The sequence below is a fragment of the Triticum aestivum genome, chromosome 2A, assembly GCF_018294505.1.
Source record: "Triticum aestivum cultivar Chinese Spring chromosome 2A, IWGSC CS RefSeq v2.1, whole genome shotgun sequence".
NCBI classification, from domain to species: domain Eukaryota; kingdom Viridiplantae; phylum Streptophyta; class Magnoliopsida; order Poales; family Poaceae; genus Triticum; species Triticum aestivum.
The window spans coordinates 314658418-314675286 of NC_057797.1; the positions used below are offsets into that span (position 1 = coordinate 314658418).

At 49.8% G+C, this 16869-nt stretch overlaps 1 protein-coding gene across 1 annotated transcript in view; it reads right to left on the bottom strand.

Moving 5' to 3' along the window:
• Positions 1-2139: 2139 nt before the first annotated feature.
• LOC123188597 (endoplasmic reticulum metallopeptidase 1) overlaps positions 2140-16869 on the bottom strand; it is a 39623-nt gene continuing 24893 nt past the window's right edge. Inside the window, exons 14-21 of the mRNA XM_044600760.1 lie at positions 11652-11770; positions 5570-5694; positions 5081-5302; positions 3794-3954; positions 3318-3475; positions 3128-3210; positions 2954-3039; positions 2140-2614 (exon numbers count right to left, since the gene is read on the bottom strand). Coding sequence (XP_044456695.1) covers positions 2471-2614; positions 2954-3039; positions 3128-3210; positions 3318-3475; positions 3794-3954; positions 5081-5302; positions 5570-5694; positions 11652-11770 — 1098 coding nt within the window. The 3' untranslated portion in view covers positions 2140-2470. The remainder of the gene's footprint in view (positions 2615-2953; positions 3040-3127; positions 3211-3317; positions 3476-3793; positions 3955-5080; positions 5303-5569; positions 5695-11651; positions 11771-16869) is intronic.

Sequence of the window (16869 nt, forward strand, 5' to 3'; positions counted from 1 at the left end):
TTCTCGCACATTGAAACAAATGCGGCAAGGTACGAGATTGTGTTGGGAGGAAAGTGGTGGATCTGAGCACTGAAGAAGTTCAAAAAAACTGAAAGAATGGATGTGGGGGCAGGGAGAAACCTCGGTTGACGTGGGTGGTGAGGAGGACATGCTCACCCTCGCGCGGCTGGGGCTCAGATTTCCCCTCTGGCAACCTCCGGGATCCATGAGCAATCAAGCCATCGTTGGCGAGATTTTCTAAGTCTTCCTTCACGACGGTAGAGCGGATCCAGTCCACCTGGATCCAACCAGGGGGCAGACCGGACCGCGACGATGACCCCCGAGCCGTCTTTTTTTCCCTTCATCATCGCCTTCTTCGCACGCTCCAGAGCCGTGGTCTTCTCCTTCACCATGGCGGCGGAGCTCGAGAGGAACAGGCGAAGGCGTGGGGGCAGGAAGAGGCGAGGCAGAGAAGCGGCGAGAAAGGGGAACGAATGGAGTGCACAGTACCTCGCATCGGCAACGCCGCTTTTTATGGGCCCGCTTCCGAGTGGCTGACCTATGGGCCCGAGCAATCCTATCGCATCTCTTAACAGGCGCTGGCTCGATACGTGGTGAAAAAGGCGGCGCGAAGAACGAGGAGCCCCTATCTACTCGCTCCGCTTACTGCGCCACTCCCCGTCCCACGCGCTTCTCCAAAATTTCGAACCCCGTGAGATCCGGAGACCGCACAGTCGACCGCATCAAAGATATCATGTTCCAATTTACTCAAAGATTAGCATCATAATTCCCTCGGTGATCTCAGAAGCCAGAATTGATCAAGGCGACTGATGCAGGGTTAAAGTATCAGTATGCTTTCAAGACCTTGATGAAACGCCTTTGAAGCATTGAATCAGGTCGGAACCAACTTCACCCTTCTTCACTCGGACCTCAATCCATTCGGGGGCAAATGATGATGACATGTACCTAGGGTAGGGTCTTAGGCCTGGCCTAGACACCCTACCCAAGGACACTGCCCTAAAGTCAGGGACATACGGAGTTCAACAGAAGATACTGACTGAAATCACCATGAAGTGTAATCCACTCAACGCAAGATTCCACTCGATATCCCAATTCCACTCTGCCATATTAACATCACTCGACCATATAAAGAATCACTCGGAGTACAGAAGGCCTAAGGTCACCCCAGGATGGCAACAGTCAGGCATTCACTCCGTCGCCATAAACATCATTAATAGCAGGTGTTACCAGTAACGTCCCAGTCTTAACTCACATTGAACCATGTGTAACCGAGGGCTGCGAGGGGCCTGGCGCACTCTATATAAGCCACCCCCCTCCTCTGGCACAAGGGTTCACACCACCTATAACTTTCACACATATCCAGTCGACAAGCCTTCCAAGGCACCGAGACGTAGGGCTTTTACCTCCTCCGAGAGGGGCCTAAACTTGTAAACTTGTGTGTCGCCGTAGCTAAGACCTTGCCTCCTCTTATGCACCTTATACTCTTACTGCCAGACTCATTCCCATGACAGGGGGCGCGTCCATTCATGAGGGGCGGGGGGAAGAGGAGGTTTTGGTGCGGGGGGAAGGGGCGATGATGCTTCTGCTTCTACCAAAAGATCGATAGCGAACGCTGATCTACTAGATAAGATGGATGTTACCGAGGATAGTAAAAGAAGCCCGATCAATCAGGGGGAGAAAAAGAAGATAATGAAGACCTTGTGTCTAGTGCAAAGAAAATTCTGGACCTTACTAATGCCGTTGTGAGTGCAGCAGCCATAAATGCAACAAACGCACTTTCGGGTAAGGAGATTGTACCGCTGGGTGGGAAGGGTGTTCCACCACTTCCACCAGTTTATGTATCTCCATGGAAAACTAAACCAAGCCCCCGCAATTTCTGTGTGATACAAACGCAAATTAACAAGTGGGTTGAAGGTTTAACAAGGAGTTTGGATTTTCATGGATGTTTTGCAATAAACAACGAAGGAAGAAGTGGGGACCATATTTGGTTTCATTCTAAACTTAGTTCACGGACAATTCTAGTTTTCTAGCACATGCTCCCTCTATTTCAATTTATAAAGCACACATGCAATCCGAGATGTAACTTTGAACATAATATTTGAGTCATGAATTACCATGACAACTTCTTCTGAATATGAATTTAATGATGTAATGTAACACATATAACCCACATTTCATTGATCAAATTGATGGTCAAAGTTGACTCTAAAAATTGTTTCCACCTTATAAAATGAATGGAGTACGTGTTACACGGTGAATATTTGGGGCCGCTATACCAGTTTATTTTTGTTTCAGGTTTTTCCTTTTTGAAACCGCTATATATTAAATTATTGTTATGACGATATTACAAATAAGGTGACATCAAGACCAGCACCACCTACTGGGGAGAAGAATACACCCTGCCCCCGAAACATAGCATACCTATTTAATTCCCCCCTCCTAAATACACAGATTAACAATTATATAGAGTTTACAAATAGTAAGTTGAGAAAAATGTGGTGAAGACTGTCATATCTGCCCAACTTGGAAAGAGGCTCTTCAGTTCTTTCGTGCTATCAACAAGAAACTGGTCTAGTACAGCCACATCGATTCTCAGTGGTTCGGAAGAGTTTGCCTGCAATTATTTCAGAAAGCTGCTTATTATTTCAAGTAAATGAACTTTAAGCTATACGTGTCAGTATAATTTACTTCAGTCACAAACGAAACAATACTCCGTTTGTTTTGCTATATGTCATGTTTATTCGTAATTGCTGTTTCACGATAATTGTTTTTTTTGACTGTGGTTTCACGATAATTGTGCCCATCAATTAGATAAAGAAAAAGGGTTGTTAATTAGGAGTACTACTACAGGTCAGTTGGACAGGTTAAATAAATTGGACAGTTTGGTTGACAGGTAAAGTGAAGTGGAGGAAGCACCTACTACTATGGGTGATGACGAAGCCTATATCATTACCTCTAACCAGAAAGACCAATTCTCATTACTTTGTCCAGTAAGTCGACAGATATATGATGGTGGTCCACCGCTTACAGTTTGAGGAGCTGATGAAGGTAACCACAATAAAGTATTAGCCTCTTGATAGCTAAAAGAAGAAAAAGTAAATGAATAGCAGGGAGTAAATATAAGCACCTGGAAGTGTGTTGTCAGCAAAAGACCAATTCGATAATGGACCAGTAATATTGAGCGAAGTGGTCCAAACCTCTGATAATGAACTGACACATATAACATATTAAAAAATGGAAAAAAAAATGTGACATCATGGTTTAAAGATTGCTTTCTTTAGTTTTTATGTTTGGCACCATGGTAGTTAAATTTTTACCCAAGTGAGAGCTGTAGATGCATCCGTCGGTTCCAATTGTTACTTGATGTCTTCTGAACAACTAGCTGGGGAAAATGCTGGTGGTGCTTTCTAATCTCTTCAGTCTGTGCAGGAAACTTCAAACTTCCAGAGAACAAGAAAGGGACAGGATATAATGCCTGCAAAATAAGACAAACTCAAGCAAATACTAAGAACAAAGGATAGCAAAATCTTTCATTTATGCATGTATTCTAGAAAATATATTCAACCTCCTACACTACTTATTGGTCATCCTATTTGTGATGAATGATCATCCTGTCCTGTTTATCACAAATTTTCTACATTAACTAGGGGTCCCTCATGCAGGCCCAGATAATGCTCCACCACAAAAGGCAAAGCATATTTACTAACCTAACAATAGATTGCTGCAATAGAAGGTACTTGCAAGGATTTGCCTGGATGTCACATTATCAATGTTTTCGAGAAAATTTACTTACCACCCACGTGCTTCTATCAGATCGATATTTTTCTTTTAAGGATAACTCTGAGTTATCTTTTAGCCATTTTGCTGCCTCAGGTGCGTTGTTGAAAACAAACTCCAACGAATTAGCATCAACCACAGAGAAACCATAGTTTGACTCCACAATGTTACTAGCATCTGAAAATGTCATCAAACATGCAGCATAAAGGAATACTATCATAGTTCCTAAGTTCAACATCTGGTCGACAGACCACAGATATCCATAAGCTAAGGTAATTCTTCATTTCTTCTTGCATCCATATTAAAGCATAAGAGTGCAGACGTAGAATACCAGGAGACTCTTGTTATGATAAAATAAAGCATAAAAACATGTAGCCCACAAGCTGACAGAAGGGTTTTTGTAGCAGATATCTTATATGCAGAAAATTATTGTCCCAGCAAAATATTCATGGGCGTTTGAAAAGTCAGTTGAGTTTTCAATCACTAGAACTTTTTGAAAGAAAAACTTGATATCAGTTCTTGATTGAGACACGCCATGTTTTCAGTTTTTGATTTAGTTCAAGAAGACCAAATGATAATCAAAATCAAAACATTGCTTAGTAGCAACCAAATACAGATATGCCTTCTGAAAGGAAATAAACCTTCCTTCTTACAGTGACTCAACTAGTATTATACAGTCTTCCTTAGCTTTAGGGTTTGTAGTCTCCCCTTATTCTGTCGCAAATCTCCCTTTCCACTGTATATACTCTGTGCTTGCAGATCCATCACCCTCGAGCCGCTACGATCGTGGACTGGATCTGGGAGATATGGGAGCTGGGAAAGGGAGGTGGAGAGAGGGAGGTGGGAGGCACGATGGCCACCTGCAGGCGCGTTGCAGGGAGTGGCAGTGATGGCTCAGGGAGTTGCGGCAGCAGGCTGATGGAGGGTGAGAGCCGGCAACAGGTGGTGGGAGCAGCAATGGCGGAGTAGGCAAGCGAGCTGGGGTTTGTGGAGACAGGACTGAGGGAAGAATGGACCGCAGGGGCCTAGAACCGGCGGGTAGGGCCGTAGCCGAGTTTTTTAGGGTCCCAGGGAGGCTTCCGAGGGCCAATGCGGCGGGGGGGGGGGGGGGGGGATCTGCCGTCTATCCGTGGTGACAGTCAAAGCATCATGCGGTTAGAACAAATTACATGAACGTGAATCCCTCGGTACATTTTCCTTCATTTTACTGTCCGGGCCACTCACACAGTTTTCAGTTCAAAAAACTATACAACCATTGATGATTATTTTTCTGATGATTCCAGTAGCCCACAAAGAAACAAACCTGTGACAAAGGTGTGTTGAAGCACAACTCGTTTTGGTGCTCCGGTGCTGTAAGGAAATACTTGGGATGAAACAGCCATAGCAACCACTGTAATTTGCAAAAAGCCATGCAGAATGGATGCTTTGGCCAACCAACAGCTAACAATAGGTGCTAATGGACCAAAACACCAACCCACTACCAATCCAACCATGGCTCCAACAATAATATCAGGAACAAAATGTCCTGCAAAAGACCATATCATGATTAAGTAGTCCCTAATATCAATAGATGACAATTGCTAGAGTTAACGACCAGGCATCATAGCAAAGATAACAGCATTTTCAAGCTTATGATATCAGATTAAATTTCCCTTGTGTATCAAACAAAATCAATTGGCATGCGGCTGATCAATGGAATTATGGTTTTCAACTATTCCCAACAAACTTCGTGAATGGCAACAACCTGGAGAAATTCTAAAGTGAAATCAGATAGAACCATAAAATTACTAACCATATGGTTTTGGAAGAGATCCCATCATTCCCATCTTTTCAATCAAAAACTGGATAAGGAACCCTCCATAGTAAAGACAATACAGGAGACACGGGATCATTGGTATCACATATCCAAACAATGACCTGCACATTATTTGTCAATATCACAAGCATAAACAGATCCTAAAAGCATATAAAACAATAACATCACGGAGATCAACATTTCAGTAAGCAAATATATGGTTCGCAAAAACTACTTTTGTGTAAACATCACGTATAGTTTTTTTTTCTCGAGAAAACGCAAAAGACTTTTGCGTTTCATTGTATTGGAAAGAAGGGGTTTGGTACAATCCTCCTAGGAGGCAGATTTACAAGGTGAGTACAGGCACACTAGTGGACATCCCAGGTCTGTGGCAAGATGGCCCGGAGCCCTAAGGCTCCAGCTCTGGCCCAGAGTGCGGCCTCTTAATCCTAGCAGTCAGGGAGGTAACCGATGGTGGTGCGCCCTCAAACATGCATCCATTGCGATGCTTCCAAATCATCCAAGGGACGAGCAAGGCAGCGGAGGCCAATCCCTTGTGCATAGGTTTAGGGGTGTCATGTCTTGCAGAGCGCCACCAGTCGTGGAGAGTGGCATCATCATTGGGCAGCAGGCAGGAGAGGCGCAGCCATGAGAGGATCTCGTGCCACACTTCGCGGTTGAAAGGGCACTCCAGGAGAAGATGATGAATCGTCTCCGGAGCCTGATCGCAAAGTGGGCAACGCTGTGGGTGCGGCAGGTTGCGTCGCGCTAGGCGGTCGGCCGTCCAGCACCGGTCGAGGTTGGCAAGCCAGTGGAAGAAGCGCACCCGAGGCGGTGCCCAGCACTTCCAGGTAAGCTTCCAAGCCTGGCATCTGGTGGAGCCATGAAAAGTGGCAAGGTATGTGGACTTGGCGGAGTACTCGCCGTTCGCGGTCCACTTCCAGCGAATGCAGTCTGGTGCGTCGCTGAGGGAAGTTTCAGCGAGCATGTGCCAGAGGCGTAGGTATTCTCCAATCTCCGGGATGCCAATCATGCCGTGGATGTCCGTGGCCCATTGGTTCGCATGAAGGCCGTCCGCTACAGTTCTGGACTTGCGACGCCGTTTGGGGATGAGAGCATAAAGGAGAGGCGCGATCTCGCGGATCGCACGCCCGTTTATCCATCTGTCCTCCCAGGAACAGGGTGTGTTGGCCATTGCCAATAGTCATGGTAGTGGAGGCGAAGAAGAGCGCGCGCTCCTCGGGCGCGAATTGCAAGTCAAGGCCGCTCCAGGCCCTGCTATCATCGACTCGGCTGAGCCATTGCCACCGTATGCGAAGGGCGAGGCCGGTGCGCTCGAGGTCGTGAACGCCGAGGCCACCGAACTGGATAGGCCGACAGACGCGCCGCCAGTTGACGTGGCAATTGCCACCATTGGCCTCGGCGCGGCCAGCCCAAAGGAATCCTCTTTCAATCTTCTCCAAGAGTTTGATGGTCTTCTTTGGCGGCGCAAGCACAAGGAGCTGATGTATGGGGATCGCGCTCAAGACAGCCTTGACGAAGGCAAGGCGGCCGGCTTTGTTCATGAGCCAAGCCTTCCAGAAGGGTAGCTTCCCAGCGACCTTGTCGACGACGGGTTGGAGCTGGGCAGCAATGGGGCGACGCAGCGTGGGCGGGATGCCCAAGTAAGTGAGCGGGAATTCGACGATGGGGCATCCCAGGTGCGCGACAACATGAGCAGCGTCCACGGTGTCACAGCGGATGAGGGCCGTAGCGCTCTTCTAGAAGTTCACGTGCAGGCCGGAGGCGCGCCCAAAGAGCTGCAAGATCTCCTTCACCGCCGCAATATCATCTGGCGAGGGGTGGCACTGGCACAGGAGAATTACGTCGTCCGCCGCGTAGAGGGATATGGTAGGAATGGTGCGCGCGGGTGGAGCTGCTGCATGACCCGGAGCTCGACCATTAGGCAGAGGTCGACGAATGGGCGCGCATCGACGCGGCTAGGCCTCGATCAAGCTGCCCGAGATCACCTTGGTGATAGGCGTTGGGGACGGGTCGGCGGGTAGCACGCGGCCAACAAGCGCGGCAATGGCCGTCAACACGGCATGAGAGAGGGGCACAGCAAAGACCCCATCGTATGCCTTCATGGCCTCGGCGGAGATCACTTGATCGGTGCCGATGATGCCAAGGGTGCGCAGTATCTGGACCTGCACACAGCGCTCAGCGGTGGGCGGCACGCCGGGCTTGGCCTTCGCAACGGTGGCAGATCGTCCGCGGCGCGGCGAGAAGTTCAGGGGCTGCCGGCATCGTTTGCGCGCAGGGTTGGGGAGGGCAGAGCAAGTCTGCTTTGTTGCCGCGGCGAGGAAGTCTCCAAGGGTCCAGGAGCTGACAGGGGCCGGCTGTCTGGTTCGTTGCAGAGTGATTGGCGGCGTGGCAAAACGCCCTGCGCTACGCATGTGAGGCGCATGGGACACAGGGGTGGATTGCGGCGTCGACGGGCTTGAGGAAGCGGGCCTGCTGGCATGGGCATCAGGAGGCGTGGGCCTTTGCAATATGCGTCTGGGTTCCTGGGCCGCGGGGGAGGGGTAGCCCAAGTCAGCGTCCCCGATGGCGGCGGCAGGAGGGGGCGAAGGCACGATGAATGGAACCACACGACCCGCGTCCCGCATAGCCGAGGAGGGAACGCGTATCCGGGTGCAGCCGCTCAACCCAACAGCCAGTCCCAAGGATGTGCTCGGCCGTGGACAGGTGCCATGCCTGAGCCGGGATGCCGCGAAGCTCGAGATGCACAGAGAATGCAAAGCTCCCAGTAGTGGCGCGGGCGAGCTTGCACCAAGGGCGGAGCAGCAGGGTAAAGTGGGCGGCGTTGATGAGGTGGTCGCCGGCCATCCGGTCCATGATCAGCCGCGAGGAGAAGATGATGAGAAAGTCCTCCGAGGCGTGCTTGTGTACAGTGAAGTCGCTAGGCTGCAGGTCGAACATGGCATGCAAGGTTGCCTCCACGTCGGCCGAGGAGACAGAGGGCCTGGTGCCGGTGATGGTGGCCACCATGCCGCGCGCAAGCACCTCCTTCATCTCGATGGTGACACGCGCCGGCGTAGAGGCGGGCGGCGGGGGCGGCGATGGGGTGTTGCGCGGCGGAGCGGCGTGGCGGGGGAGTTGGGGGGGGGGGGGGGTTGCACGGCAAGGTGTCCGGCCCACGACGGTGAGCCGACGGAGGCTGCGCACGGTGGTCACCGGGCAGCAGCGTCTCGCAGCAGCTGGACTCGTGGCCGGAGATGAGGCAGCGACGGCAGCGCACGGGGTTGGTGCAGGCCCGCACCCGGTGTCCGGCCTCCAGGCACCTGAAGCACAGGCCGGCGACTTCCTCGGGCGACGGGCTGCGACGGCGGCGATGGGAGGGAGGAGTGGCCGCGCGTCGCGCGCGCGAGCGACGGTTCCTCCGCCGCGGCTGCTGGAATCTATCGGCGTCGAGCACGGGGCCTCCATTGATGCGATGGACCTCCGAGCGTGGTCCCAGGCGAGCGGCGGCCAGAACGCGAGCGGCCGGCGTAGTCGAGCGGAACAGCACCAGGGCCGGGCGCGGCGCGGCCGGCGAGGGGGGAGCGCGGGGCCGGCGGGGTGCTGACGACCTCGCGGTAGGAGCGCGAGTCAGAGGACTCGCCCGCAGAACCGCTCTAGCGGATGCGACCGTCGGGGCTAGAGTCGCCGGAACGGGCATCGGCGGAGGCCATGGCCAGGGAGGAAGGGAAGGGTAGGAGGGAAGGCTACCGGCGAGGATTCGACGGCGGCGAGGCTGGTGGTGGGCTAGGCTAGGCTAGGGAGCGGGTAGGGGAGCATGAGCGGAGCGCCATCTCTCACATTCAATAACCATGTCTTCATGACTCGGTTCACATCACGTATAGTAACAATGGTAAAAAAAAGTTAGCATCCCCATGTAGATTACTAGATGAATATGAGGTGGCTGCATTTTGACATAGAATAAACATCAAATGAAGAGATGACGAGTGGTGATTGTCGCCATTCATTATATCTAAGATCTGAGTTTACAACTGTCATTAGTGTTGAGTGCTCGTCCACTAGTTGTTGTTCTTTGCTGATCCTTTTCGGCATCTAATGTGAACGGCTTTCTGCGCAGCCCCATCTGCATACACGATGACTTTTGCATATTTGTCTCGTGTGTGCTTCCTACCTTCTAGCTCTCTAAATATTCTGCTGTGTCCACCAAATCCGTTGCTCTTCCGTGTTTCTCATGCCATGCGAGTCCACCAAACTTTTGTGTCAGCCTTCTTTTTCTGGTCCTGGTCCTTTCTATACAACTTTCGTGGCCTACATGGTCCTTGTTGTTTTCTACAGGAATTTAGTGGCTTCTTTCTATGCCCATTCTCTTGCCGCCAAGCTTCTTATGCCGCCGGTTTTCTTAGGTTATGATTTTGTGTGCAATGTTTCATTCCTTGATGTGTCATCTTCTTTTGACACCCATCTTCTCTTGATACTTGCCTTGTATCTTCTACTGATGTGGTGTCTTCCTCTAATGCGCTATCTTCTTAGTTATCCCCTTTGGCTTGACTCAAACAGATTTTGAAGACTCTTCATGCTACGACAACACTCTCAGCACACGGATTTTGGATTATCATTTTCGGGAAAATCTAAATAGTAGACGTACGCACAAACATTCTCCCGTGCAACGGCGCAGAGATATGTGTGCCTTCAATCGTGCAGCTAGAGACAGCATACCGCGGGCACACATCGTGTGATTGGGGCCACCCTATTGACGAGGGGGTTTATCTTTCCCTCAGTTGGGTAATTTGTCCCTTCAGGTGAGCGCCCGACTTGCCCAGCCGCACTAAGCTTTCTCTTCTGTTGCAGCGGTTGGTTTTTGCAGGTGGTGCTTGGTTTCCCAAGGTAGCCAAATTCGTAATCGCCGACGAGCTGACGAGGAGGGGGTGGAGGGGAACCTGGGGTTCTCAAGCGAGCACCTGCTGGTTGTGCTCACATCACCCTGCCTCAAAGCGTGGACAGCTGCGATATTTGGCAACGGATTGGCACAAAAATGTCATGCTCGGCAAACATATCGGCAAGCTTGATTCAACTAATCTGGCAACTATGGATAACTAACTAATATGGCAACTAATAGCAACCAATCTAGCCACTTCATACAATTAATCTGGCAACTGATAATAATTAATCTGACAACTTCATACAACTAATCTGGGAACAGGGCGGGAGCTGGGACGGAAAGATTGGGAACTAATCTGACAACTAATATGACAACTTGATAACAAATAATGTGGCAATTAGATAACACTAATCTGGGAACTATGTTTTGCTCCAGCAGAGCCTTTTCATTTTTTTTAAATTTTCTCTGCTGCCGCCAGAATCTGCATTTGCCTGAATGTGCTCGACCAGAGCTTCTTTTTCTCGTCCTTTGTGTGTTTTGTCTCATGTCCCCAGTGTTTCTCGCCTGTCTTTGAAGAAGATGCAGAGGATCGGAGGGTGACAGCGATAGGGGAGAGATGGGTAATCGTAAGGGAGTGTATAGAGGAGAGATTTTAGGCAAGTGCACGCGTGGGCTAGGATCAGCAACAGGCGGCCCAATGAACTGCTGGAGGTAGAAATAGATGTTCGGTCGCGAGCGCATAGCTAGAGGCAACCGCACTGGAAGAGTCATGTGCAGCACTGCTGTGTAGTTCAGACCATCATTTTTTTTCTAGTGTTACACTTCTTCAAATGCAATGCTATTGCATACACTTTGCATTTGAGCGGAGGTATTAAGGAGTATTAGTATTGGTCTAGAAGTCCTTATTAGGCTATGTCTTTTTCCTTGTACGCATGTGGGCACGAGCGAGGCTTGATATTAGCGAGTGTTTCCAGCTATCAATACCGAGGCCACCCAAACAGCTGAATACCACTTCACGGTTCCGACCCTGAATACCAACATCCAAAAGCAGTATAACTGGCCTTCTGATATTTCTAGGGACGGATTGCCACAAACAAAAAGTTGTGTTTATTATTAAAGTGAAGAAGCAAAATTGTTAATGCCATTATTGCAATAAACACAATAATTCAACAAGATAAAATAGTATAAGAGTACGGTTACTTAGGTGATTGTTGGCCCAACTGCTTCCTGCTGATGCCAGAGATAAATCGCCCAAGAAGAAGGGACATGGAAATAAAAAATGTTAGAAAACCTCCACTCAGCCCAGCTAGCATGTAAGCCTGCACCAAATGATATAGCAACAGCCCAAAGCAGGTGTTAGGCGAGAAAACTTTTTGTCTACAATAAATATGTTAGAAATTCAAACAAGTTTGGAACATATGAAGATTAACTAAATTAATTGCTCTGTAGTTGCAATGATGTGGTCTTATCCTCCACAATATGCATGTTTCACATTTGTGTTGTGCTTGTGCATGAAGAAGTCAACAGTATAACATGATTCAACTAGTATTTCTACAAACAAGGCTTCTGGTTGTCGACCAGTAGTGCTATACATGAGAAATAGGTTTGCCATATACAGGATGCACATGCCAAGTCCCAAGTTGCCCACTGAAAACAGAAAAAAATGTCGATCCACAAAGAGATGTTCAAACTTTAAATGTAAATTTAAAATTCTACTCACTCCGATCCAAATTAATTGACGCTTGCTCAGTACAAAATTAGTACAACTTTATACTAAATCAGCGTCAATTAATATGGATTTGCTTGTATTTAAGCAAATGGGATTACTATTAAAATAATGAACATAAATCCTTTAAGGAGGAAAGAAGAAAACTTTCTTAACAGTTCATCGCCTCTTACTTGATTGGTCTTATAGTATTTTTTTTCTAGGTAACAATGCATCAAAAAACAGGCAGTGGCACATTCAGATATTCGTATGATGACATTTGAGCAGTGTAAAACCAGTAATGCATCGCCAATCTTCTCGTGGAAGTGAGTAGAGAGAGGGGTGGTGCCTAGGTTCAGGCCCCTAGATGGGTGATGGCTGTCTGGCTATCTTTCTTGATCAATAAGAGAATTACAATTGTGTCTACTAAACCACGTGATAGGTACGAGGCTCCTGCGTGACCCTTCCCATTGGCTGGGCTTTGCCTGGTCCTTATATAGCCATATAGGTGGATGAAGGTCGATAGTTTGGTAGCTATCTTCATGGGATACGATATAATCAAGTGACCCATAGTTTAGGGGACATATCTCCCACAGCTATAGGATCCCCAAAATAGCGTCCATGTACTTTTATCCCTTACGAGTGCCTACTCAGGCATAGTGGGGTGTGCGACCCGGAAGCTCCTAGACAACGGACCGGATTCACCCGTAAGGCATCCTCCTTCGAGTGGGTACCCTTACTCACCGAGAATGCCTCCGTCAGCACTCAAAACGAGGTTGTGCTTTGGTAATCGACTCGAAAGTGGGCCTTCCATGCTGCGGGCTGTTGTGGCCCCGGTTCTTCTCACCTCCTTGAAGAGCAAGAGGAAAAGGGTGATCTCCGATCAGTCTTATTCTTCTTCATCGGGAGATGCTCCGAGTCTGTCCTTGTCCAACCATAAAGCTCCCACCAACCTCTGGAGTGTCACTAGCTTCTAGGTGGCCCAGCCGTCTCTTACACAAAGGGCTAGTTAAATATGTTACATATACGACAAGCGTACCTCGGAGTGGAGCGGTAAGTTTCCGATGTTCCGCGGGAAGAAGAATCTGTTTAGCCACCTCCGATGAAAAATTCTCACCCGAGGGATGTTGAGACGAGTCCCTCAGGTGGCCAGCCAACACCTCCCAGCGAGGGCCAGCCAGCGGTACTCTTGCTGCCAACCCCTGGGTTGATCGCCTGTTTAGAGGCGACCAAGGCGGTACTCTTGCTGCCAAACCCTGGGTTGGTCGCCTATTTAGAGGCGGCCAAGGAGGTATTGAGGGCACGGCCATTGTCTGGCTGCGCGGTAGTTACTCTGGTACCTCAAATCGTGGAGTCCCTGGAGCACCAGGTGGCTGGTCTCTGAGTGCACAAAGATTCACTAGAGCAGGAGTGGTTCGCCTTTCAACCTGTCTACACAGAAAAGAACAAGGGGTCCAGCAGTTGTGATGTTCCTTGGAAACAAACAGCGGCTTGAGGCCCTAACGAAAGAAATGGCTGATGCCCATAGCTTCGCCGCCTTCTTGTCTGAGCACCTGGCCGACGTCCTTAATTACAAAGGGAAGTCATGGGCACTATGGTGAATCTCCCTGACCTTCCGCTGAGGACAAGGGAGGAAATGGCGGTGCCAACGGAGGCAAAGTACGCGGCTTTGTGCACCTTCCCAGAGTGCAGCATGATCATGTCTGGAACACATGCCAAAACATGCTCGCGAACTACTTTGCTCTCTTGGAAGTGTTTCGCCCAAAGGCTTGTCCAGAGTTCCTTCATTGCACCGAGCTCCCAACAGACTTCCCTGACCGGTGGCGAAGGCAGCGAAATTCATCTCCATGTCTTTCGCGATGGAAGTGTTGCTCTCGTTTCTCGGGGGGAAATGACTCTTGTGAAAAATCCAAGAAGAGAATGCCTCCGCAACATGGGCGTTTCCCATGCTCTTACGAGGGCAAGTTAGGTAGAAAAATTCTTCTGTTTAAGGGTAATACAAACTTACTGAAATGGTACTTCCCTTCCTCCAGCCCCTACCCTTTCTCCAAGGAAGTTCCGCCTTTGGGTGAAGGATACACAAGAGCAAGGAGGCTTTCAGACGTAGAATTTCCTAGGTTGATCAATGCTCCAGCTCGATAGGTATATTTCACCATTGGAATTGGTAATGTGGTATGCCCCGGGACGCAGTTGCTTGACTACCTCTAAAGGCCCTTCCCACCTTGATAAGAGCTTGTTGTTGCGCTACGGTCATGTATCCATAGGACAATATCACTTCGCGAATTTTCAGGAGACTTTTTCTCATGGTATCGACACAGTGCATGTTGGTATCCCACAGAGCAGATCATGTCCATGTCCCGCTGCTCCTCAAGAAAAATTAGGTCATCCACTTGCTGCTAGGGTTCTTTGTCCTCGTTGAACATTTGGGCACAAGTGGACCCGAATTTATCCCATGAGTGAACACAGCTTCAACTCCATACGCCAGTTGCAGATATGATACAATTAACCCCTTGGCCTGTTCAACCAGCAGTTGTTCTAGGGACGTGCCGCTGACACAAAGCACAACTCGGTTCCCATGTCGCCGTGGAGATAAAAAAGCAAAAAGGCTCCGAATTGGGCCCGTTTTCGGTTATGGTGCGGGGCTAGGCACCCCATAGTGGGTTACCACATTCTTGCCAAAGAAGCGTATTGTGGCGACCATGGTGGGGTTGGTGATTGGTTCCGCCTCAATCCACTTGGTGAAGGTATCAACCGCCACAAATAGGAACTTGAAATGGGTTGAGGTATAAATTCGGAACTCGGGTCACGAAGGGCCACGATAGGGGTATCGTTTGCAGTACTTGAGCGAATTGGTAAAAAAATTCGGACGTGATATTGACAAACCCTACATTTCTTCACAGGTTTGCTTGCATCACAAAGGGCCATAGGCCTGTAGAAACCTTTTCTGAAGGCCTTCCATACCAGGGTTCAGAAGGAAGCATGAGCTCAGTACATCCCACCATAGATTTCATCGAGTAGATTTCTACCATGTATCTGAGAGATGCACCGCATGAGCACTTCGTCTCGTCCACTTTGATAGAGGACGTTGTCCAGAAGGGCCATCCACGATTCTTCACTATCAAGCGGTGCCACAAGTCGCCCCGCGACACCTTTTAGCACATCAATCCCTAGTGATGGCCCAGGTCGTCGATAGGTCTCATGGACAAATCTAGGACAAGAATTTTGGGACATAGGGAGTACATCGCTTGCTTGCGGTATCGACGGCTTGAGGAGCTTCTCTATGAAGACCACGAGGTTTCCTCAAGTTCATGCGGAAGTCAGTCGCGTGAGTTTGTTGACGTGGTGATTTTCGCATCTTGGAATACGCCTAAAATCCAAGCCGACAACCCCTATTCCAGCTTGCGAACGTCCCAAAGGTATGTTACCATGGTCGGGCTCAAGATTTGATACTCCCTGCGGGCTTGTCTCACCAACTCTTGGGAATCTCTTTTCAACAGCAAGCGGCGGACACCAAGGGTGTGTTTGGTTCCAAAACCAAGTGGAATGTCAGGGAACCATTGAATGATTCCATCTTGACGTTTGGCAAGAAGAGAATGAGGTAGGATGGAATGGTTCCTAGGGGCAGAATGCCAAAATTTGATCGATCACCTTCTCCAGCCTCCGCTACCAGCTACTCGGTCTACTTCTCCAGCCTCCCACCTCACCCGCCTCGTGTTCCTCGACAAAACCCCGTGGGCGTCGTGAGCCTCCGTCTAGGAGGCATCCCCGCCCCAGCCGCTCCCCGTTGGCTCAAGCAGGTGAGGCGGGAAGTCGGGTACGAGGAGAGCGGGAGCGACTGGTGGAGATCGTGTGGCTGAGGCGCAGAAGGTCGCGAGCGACGACGGGGTCCCTAGCGTGCAACGTCTGAAGTTCGTGCGGCCGAGGCGCAAAAGGTTGCGAGCGACGACGGCGTGCAGAGGCGTCCACACGCTGGAGAGGAGACCAAGGAGGTGAGCGAGAGAGACGAGGTGTCGTCCGCCCGATTTGGAGAGACCACTCAAAACTGCATACACAGGGAATATAACATTCTCTGGAATCGGTTGGTTCTAGTTCCTTTGATGATCCAGACACGAGAATGGGTTCTAGGGACGGAACCGACACATGCCGTTCCACTCCTATGACAGAAGCCAAACACACCCCCAAGGTAAAAAGCTACTAGTAGACCTGCCAGCAAACTCCCATATTCGCCATGTTGTTGGTGGCCGTGAAGTGGAGCTGGATTGCGTACCAGATGGAGTCTACTTGTGAGGAGATGAGTACGATACCAAGCCCTGCTCCGCATAGGTTGACCAACCCAAAAATGAGTGTTCAAAGGTCATGCTGGATTTTCTCAAGCAGTCGAGTACAAAATCAGTGAGTGCTTACGACTTGATGGCAGTATGGGAGGCGAAACATACGAAAATCTGTCGAGCCCCGCCACCCATTTCAATATCCTCCGAGCTTAGAGCATCTCCACTCGCGCCCCCCACAGGCCCCACAGGGCAAGTTTTTTCGCGCCGACGCCGAAAAAAAACCCCAGTCGCGCCCCCAGGACGCCGAAACATATTTTGGTCCGGCGATTCCAGGCGAACCCAGCGCATTGGGGGGCGCTTGGGGGCTCCGGCGGAAGGAAAAACCGCGCCTGGGCCACCACTGTCAGCCAAAAAGCATCTTGCACGTCCGACGCCCAGGACG